Source organism: Mytilus californianus, unplaced genomic scaffold, assembly GCF_021869535.1.
Source record: "Mytilus californianus isolate M0D057914Y unplaced genomic scaffold, xbMytCali1.0.p SCAF_4, whole genome shotgun sequence".
Taxonomy (NCBI): domain Eukaryota; kingdom Metazoa; phylum Mollusca; class Bivalvia; order Mytilida; family Mytilidae; genus Mytilus; species Mytilus californianus.
Genome location: NW_026262690.1, coordinates 108,140,879 through 108,149,398, shown reverse-complemented (window position 1 = coordinate 108,149,398; position 8,520 = coordinate 108,140,879). Strand labels below are relative to the sequence as shown.

Below are 8,520 nucleotides of genomic sequence, written 5' to 3'. Positions count from 1 at the left end.
TTTCGTCTACAAAAGACTCATCAGTGACGCTCGAATCAAAAAGTTTATAAGGCCAAATAAAGTACGAAGTTGAAGAGCATTGAGGACCCAAAATTTCTAAAAGTTTTGCCAAATACAGCTAAGGTAATATATTTCTGAGGTGGAAAAGCCTTAGTATTCCGAAAATTCAAAGTTTTGTAATTTAGAATGCTGATTAGATATGATTACGATGTCTTTGGTCTCACTGATTGTTGTAGTTATTATTTTTGGTGGATTAATAATGAAATTGTTTTTTTTAAATAAACAAGTCAGCTTGGAATGAGTTAAAACAATTATGATGTATGAATTGTAAGACATTAAAGAGAAATTGTTTTCGCCGCTAAATTGGCTTCTTTGCTCTCAAGGTGTTGAGTGAGTTGGATCTTGTTATACCTGTTTGGATTGTTTTGAAATTGTTACAAGGTTTCCAATTAAAAAGATAAATTCATACAGATAACTTTTTTGTCTCCAGTTCTTGAACAATTCTTCTTCAAAATACTGTCCACATTCAACATGATGAATATTCTTGCAAGAATATTCAATGCAAATCAAAAGAAAAATCATTATCTGGTAGCATCAATACAACATAAATCCTTGTCTCATGGGTTTTCGTGCTATTAAGAATGCATTGTGACGTCACAATTTCCATTTGAAAAGCATGCATAGTACGAATTCATATGACGTACGAAAACGTATGATCTGACCAAATATTTCGGCGGAATTTTCAACAAACTTTAGAAAATAGAAATCAGGGCGAACGGACTCAGTGCGAACAGGAATTAGGGCGAACGGACCCAGGGCGAACAGGTATTAGGGCGAACAGGTACTAGGGCGAACGCGAATCAGGGCGAACGGACCTGGATTCTGATAAAATGACCAAATGTATACGAGAAAGTACATAACAAAAATGTACATACGATCAATGTCAGTGAGTTGTGTCTAAATTATTCATAAAATATGTACACATCATATTGTAATGTTTATTGATCACTAAAGGTTACAAATGCGAAGAATCAATACATGTTTTACGCTAGTCCAAATACGTAAACTAAAATAGCCTTTCAAGACGGCGTCATAATTATTTGGACTAGTTTTACGCCTGAAAAAGCGTTATGTAGATTTAGACGTTTGGCGGGAAAGTCAGTGGCCGGGTCGAAGGTTATAGGGGTGTTTGTGAGGGATTCTCGTGTTCAGTAAGGGGAACATCTAGCCGGAGAGAGAACACCCTATCCAGGAAATATTGCAGACCGTCGCGAAAGTTTTCATATTAATTATCAACAACCTCCTCAGCTTATAGTAACTTACACTGCAGCAGACATTATTTATGGAGATTGTATCTTTAACTTATAAATCGCAAAGTAAGTTTTACAGCTCTCTGCTGGAGAGCTGTCTTATCAAACCACATCTTCTATTTTTTATATTTACACCGTTCAGTTTTACATGATGCAGTCGATAAAGTCATGTATCCTCATGTATTTGCAGCTTCCAGGGGAAAGTGAGCATAAATATAACCGTTTCTTCAACATGCTCAACACAGCATGTTAATAGTTTGATGGACTGTTGGCAGATATAGTGGATGGCAGATATGGAGCTTTCCTGTTGAGGTTGGCTGCAGAGGCTTCCCTGCACAGTCAGTGCATAGGTTGTTTTCTGCAGTAGGAGTGATCGACTGGCCGGCATAGACGAACATCTATAAAGAAAATGGACTAAGCAGAAGAGAAAGCGTCTTGCTGGATATGGATGAAGAGAGACATTAGAAGCTTGAAACCCACCACCAATGCGCAGTAATTGATCACCACTGTGGACCACCCATCCTGAGAGTGTACCGAGCTAGGGATCGAAACACATGATGATGGATGACCTCAGCTGAGGACATTGATGGTGTCTGCAGTAATTCCACCAGTACTGTATGTAAGTAACAACGCAAACTTCTGCTATCACTACAGACAATCTTAACAGATTCCAAGACTTCTATTCTTAATAATTCATTACTATGAACATCCCCAAAACATATTTGATTTAACGAAAACTTTTAAAATCGTTGAACAAAGTTTTTAATATTCACAATCTTAACAGATTCCGAGACTGCTATCCTTATAATTCATTACTATGAACATCTCTTAAAGATATTCTAATATATGATTGAACAAATACTTTAAAATCGAAGAACAAAGTTTTCAACATTAATAATCTTAACAGATTCCGAGACTACTATCCTTAATAGTTCATTACTATGAACATCCCTAAACATATTCTAATATATGATTGAACGTATACTTTTAAAATCGGTGAACAAAGTTTTTAACATTGTCTTAAACTCATCAAATAAACTAATCATACTAGATACCAGGATTAAAATTTTGTACGCCAAACGCGCGTTTCGTCTACAAAGGAATCATCAGTGACGCTCGACTAAAAAAGGTTAAAAAGACAAAATAAAGTACGAAGTTAAAGAGATTTGAGGACCCAAAATTCCAAAAGTTTTGCAAAATACAGCTAAGTTAATATATTATTGGAGTAGAAAATCCTTAGTATTTCGAAAAATTCAAAGTCTTGTACCTCTGCTGGTAGACTGTTAGTCCCCAAGGGTATCACCAGCCCAGGAGCCAGTACTTCAATACATGTAGGTATTGTATGAAAGGACGTATATATTTTTAAAATTGCTGCTACAAGGGATACTTCTGCTGGAGGACTGAACATTAATCCCTTCCGATGGTATCACTAGCACAGTAGCTAGTACTTAAGTACTGGTATGAAAATACGGATATTGTGTTATTAAAATTTGCTGTTACAAAATTTTGGAAATTATTTTAAATGAAGTAATATATCTCCCTCGTGCAAAGCACTGATTCCTTGTCCGGCTTTTGTTGTACTTTGTGTCCTTTTTGTTTTATTATCTCTTCATTTTTTTATTAAGGTTTGGCTTTTCAAATGTTTTGGCCTCGAGCATTTATTGTCGACATGCGCATCTGGTACAGTAAATTGGTACCGTTAATGTTATTGTAAACAGTTAATTTATAAGGATAATTCATGTCAACACAGATGTGCTGAATACAGGGCTGGTGATGCCTTCGGTGAGGAAAACTCCACCAGTAGTAGCATCGACCCAGGGGCTGTAAAAAAAGTCACCATAGATACCAGGAATAAAATTATGTACGCCAGACGTGCGTTTTGTCTACAAAAGATTCATCAGTGACGCTCGAATAAAAAAAATAAAAATGCCAAATAAAGTACGAAGTTGAATAGCATTGAGGACCAAGCATTGCGCAAGGTATTGCCAAATACAGCTAAGATAATCTATTCCTTGGGTAGAAATCCTTAGTATTTCGAAAAATTCAAAGTGTTGTAAACAGTTAATTTATAATTTATAATAATGACCATATCAATGATAATTCATGTCAACACAGAAGTTCTGACTACTAAGCTGGTGAAACTTTCAGGGAAAACATCTCCACCAGCAGTGGCATCGACCAAGTGGTTGTAAACAAACTCAATATATACCAGGATTGCAATTTTGTACACAAGACGCGCGATTCGTCTACGAAAGACTCATCAGTGACGCTCGAATAAAAAAGTTAAAAAGGTCAAATAAAGTACTAAAGTTGAAGAGCATTGAGGACGTAGAATTCCGAAAGGTTTTGCAAATATAAGCTAAGATAATCTATTCTTGGGGTAAAAAAATCCATAGTTTTCGAAACAGTCAAGGTGTCGTAAACAGTAAATTTATAATTATGACCATATCAATGATAATTTATGTCAACACATAAGTGCTGACTACTGGGTTGGTGATACCCTCGGGGAGGAAACCTCTAACAGCAGTGGCATTAACCCACTTGTTGTAAAAATCTCATCATAGATACCAGGAATAAAATTTTGTACGCCAGAAGCGCGCTTCGTCTACAAAAGACTCATCTGTGACGCTTGAATAAAAAAAAGTTGAAAAGGTCATAGAAAATACGAAGATAAAGAGCATTGAGGACCCAAATTCCGAAAGGTTTTGCCAAATACAGCCATGGTTATCTTTCCTGTGGTGGAAAGCCCTTAGTACTTCGAAAAATTCAAAGTTTAGTAAACAGTTGATTTATAATAACGACCATATCAATGATAACTCATGTCAACACAGAAGTTCTGACTCCTGGGCTGGTGATACCCTCGGGAAGGAAACTTCTACCAGCATTGGCACCGACCCAGTGAAGGGAATAAACTCATCATAGATACCAGGATTAAAATTATGTACGTCTGGCGCGCGTTTCGTCTACAAAAGACTACTCAGTGACGCTCGAATCAAAAAAGTTAAAAAGGCCAAATAAAAAACGAAGTTAAAGAACATTAAGGACCCAAATTCCAAATGGTCAAAAGCGGGATTAATCTTACGATGACCACATGCATCCTATCTTTTTAGTACTGAAATGTTGTCTTTTTCACCCACTGTGTCACTTTTACATGTTCTATGCATGTTTAACATCAAAAAGCCGCACAGACTAGACTCGGTCATGATCTTATCTATGTTTTAAGCCTTCTAAGAGCTGAAAAGGAACGTTCACAGCAGCATGAACCAACTGGCAAACATAACAATATTTGGATAATACGACTGATGTTCGGATATAAGCCAGAAGTATAGCTCAGCACAGTTTCAAAGGTGCAAGATCTCGGGACGGAATTATTGTGCATATTGCATTTGTGCGCCACCGATGGAGTTCTTGTGGGAAATTGTCTTGAATCGGAATATCCTTTTTTTTGTATTCCTCTACCAATATTTGCAATACATCGTCATTCAGTTTGTTGAGGTAACGTGTCTTCAAATAAAACCAAAAGAGCATGGGTGTTACTGATTACATGGCCAATGAAAGTGTTTAATATATTTATTCTAAACTGCTCTTCAATTGATTTTGCTACAGCGTTTGCTCTATGTCTTTGTCGATCTGACGTACTAGGTTTCGTCACTGTATTTCATTTTCTGATGCATTGATAGACACCCTTTCGAATAAAAGATTGAAATATTCAGTACAGTTTTCACGTAAATCACCCATTGTATCCACCAAAAAGTCTAGCTTGAATATAAGATCCCACCAATTTATATGCAACAGCTTGGGTCGCAATCGACAAAGACTGCATGTATCAGAGTACAAATTGAGAAACCACAGCAACTATTAAAATTTTGAAACTTTGAGGTGGCATCAGAATGTCGACTTGTTTTGTTCTCGATTACTCTCAATATGTCAAGAATCTGTTCATATTTATTTAGAAGTCATGTCAAAGTGTCTACCCGAGACGTCCATCTGGTTTCACAAAATGTCAGCATGCACCGTTTTTCCTGTTAAAAATACGCCCTTCCCTCCTCGCCATACAACATATCAAAATCTAATTGATTTTTTTAAATGGCAGTTTGAACTAATATTGCATTATGTTTCTTCTTTTACTGGATCCATTGATAAACCATGTAATTTCCCCCAAAAATCCCATGAAATTTCGAATAACTGGGACAGTTTGGCAACTATTGACGATCCCTAAATTCATACCTTGATCAAGTCTTTGAGTCAATGAAGGGTGAAATGCGAAACAAAAATGACCTACTATTTAGAAGTCTCTAATACTCTTGTAAAATTTTTATAAGATTGTGAACCACTATGTGATCTAAATCTAGTTTTAGACTATGAACTGAAAAATGATGATTCATAATTCTTACTTCCTTCTATGCGTACTATATGATTGTAATGCTTATAATATTTTCATGGCTGTATATTGTTAATGTCCAGACCAGTATGTTTTCTTATACAAAAAAAAATGTATTATATGCCTTTTTGTTTGCTTTTTTTTAAGTTCTATGCTGTTGCATACTTCTGCGGTTATGTGTTTTACTGATATAGCTTTGAATAACATGTGTTGATATACCCTTTATATATTCATGACTCATACGTTATTGAACATGTTAACATAGACTGTGTAGATAAATAATACAAAGCTTTATAAGAAAGTAAAATCAGGATTACTAATAACGCTTTGCAAGATATTAAATGTAACATATTTTGAAAACAATGTCTTATTTCATATAATGTTTATCACATACAATTGAATGTACATATACAATTTATGTTGATAATAAATTTTCCTTTTTATTTCAATGCAATACCAGTAAAATCTGAAAACGCCATGGCTTTGTCTCAGTGGACAATGTTTTCTCGGGGTCACTATTTGCTCTATCACCCTTTCAGCTATGCGTTATTTATATATTATTAAGAGATAACAAATTAAAAAGATAACAGGAATTTAAACAAAAACATGACACTATAACAAACCACATCGTACACCAACACCCGATTATTTCGAACACACAAAGTGAAACTAAGTAAAGTAAAAAATCCGATAAAAGAAAAAAAAAAAAAAAAAAAAATACTTATTAATCTCGTGTATTAATTATGACATACTTTTTTGTCATTTTCAAAATGACAATGAAATCAATTTAAAAGAATTTACTAAATTTGCTAAAAAAGTTATTTTTTTAATATATATTGACTAGAATCCAATATGATCTTACCACAAAAGAGCACCTTTAGTTAAAGTTAAGTACACACACACACACACACGACACGGGGCGTGCAACTTTCATATGGCATATACATTACATCGTGTTCGTGTTGCTTAGTCTTTAGTTTTCTATGTTGTGTCATCTGTACTATTATTTGTCTATTTGTCTTTTTATTTTTGGCCATGTCGTTGTCAGTTTGTTTTCGATCGATGAGTTTGACTGTCCCTCTGGTATCTGTCGTCCCTCTTTTACACCTTTTAAAGGTTTATTCTACTAAACATTTCCTTAGTTATACACACTTCAGCCTTTTAAACATTGGGAGATCAAGATATGTATTTTTATCTTTTGTTTTCTGATCATTATTTTAAGTGACCAAATGCATATTCAGTTTCATGAAATGTGCAGAATGACATTGACCTTTCAATATAATTGTCGATTTAGTTGGCAAGCAAAATGCCTTTGAGTATTCGCAAGTCCTCTCAGTTATAACGTCTGCTTGAGTTTGACTCTTATCAGAGTAAAAAATTTGTTAGTTTTTAGGTCTATTTTAGGGCGCAGCCTTAAACTGTATAAAACATCTATTTAGTAAATCTTTAAAACTTCATTTTTATAATGTTTTTTTGTGTGTACCGAAGTTACAAAAAATTCTTTGTGTTCTTCTTATATGCCAAAATTAATAATGTGCAATCAAACACATGTTTATGTCATAATTAATATTTAAATTTGTTGAATTAAAGAAGACATGCCTGAAGTATAAGTCATCGAGACAGATAACTGAAAAAACCCCGGAAAAGACATCCAATGTAATTGATTACAAGGTTTTCAACAAAAGACAATCGGTTATACGTCATGTGTTTTTGTTATCTAACGTATGGGAAATCGTCCATAAGAAGCTACGTGATTTATTTTTCAAGTTTGATGCCATATTATCCAAAAAGAAACATTCATCAAAGTTATTATACATTATTGGAAAAACCAAATTGTCACAAATTTACTAGTAGCTCTGTGTTCAATGCATTTACACGTCAGTTGGTGCACTACAAATGATAATTTTAAGTACTTCACAAACATGTACATTCACGGATGTAAGTAATGATTGATTATGACATTAAAATGCAAATGACCTTAAATACATATTTCATTTATTACAAGTACGGTAACATAAAAATATGTCAAGTATGCGTTGAGTTAAACAATAGAACAGAAGCTGTTTTATTCATTGATCAATAAAGAAAAAAATTAGCATTTTACACGGTTAAATTTTCTAATCGGCACTGAAGATACAGAATTAAAGATATGAACAATGAAATTGAAGAAAAGGAGGATTTTCCCGTCGAAAGTGGTAAGTACAGTTAAATCATCGGTATAATGACAAAATACTTCAATTATATCCACATATGATATATAAATAATATTGTAAGTAAAAAGACGATGAATATTTCACATCCACATTACGCTTACTGAAGTATATGATGTCTAATCGTTAGTACGAACGTCAGGACTTTATGTCCGTAACTCCTCCTGATGGATTTCAACGAAACTTTCAGGGAATCTTTCCGAGTATCTTACCTAATGGAATTTAATATTTTTAACTCGATTGATTATTTAGGTTTTAACACAATACAACCAGGACTTTGCAAAATCTTAAAAATGACGTACAACATTTATACATATTTCCTCAAAACCAAATTACTGAATTTCAAAGAATATTCACAAAAAGGATATTTTCAAGTTTTATCAGAGCGCAATGAGCATGAAAAGCATTTGTCGTAACATGCTAGATGGTTTTCGTCTTAAAAATGACGGTCTTTTTGTTTCCTCAAAGTTAGTAATTTTACAAAAGTATTAATGTCAATAGATTACCTCGACATACAGACTTCCTAAAAAGTGAGTGAACTTTAATAGTGTCAATAGGTATTTCTACATGAGAATTATTGATTTGCTTCATGTTTTTGCATTTTCGCGTCATTACGAGT

General features: G+C 34.0%; 1 protein-coding gene across 2 annotated transcripts in view; it reads left to right on the top strand.

The window, feature by feature from the left end:
- The first annotated feature begins 7,714 nt into the window (after positions 1-7,714).
- Positions 7,715-8,520, top strand: part of LOC127739067 (uncharacterized) — a 120,951-nt gene continuing 120,145 nt past the window's right edge. For both annotated transcript variants that reach the window (XR_008000263.1, XM_052250641.1), the window contains exon 1: positions 7,715-7,886. Coding sequence is in view for 1 of the 2 variants with exons in the window: in XM_052250641.1 (XP_052106601.1) it covers positions 7,841-7,886 (46 nt within the window). In the remaining variant the exon portion in view is untranslated. The remainder of the gene's footprint in view (positions 7,887-8,520) is intronic.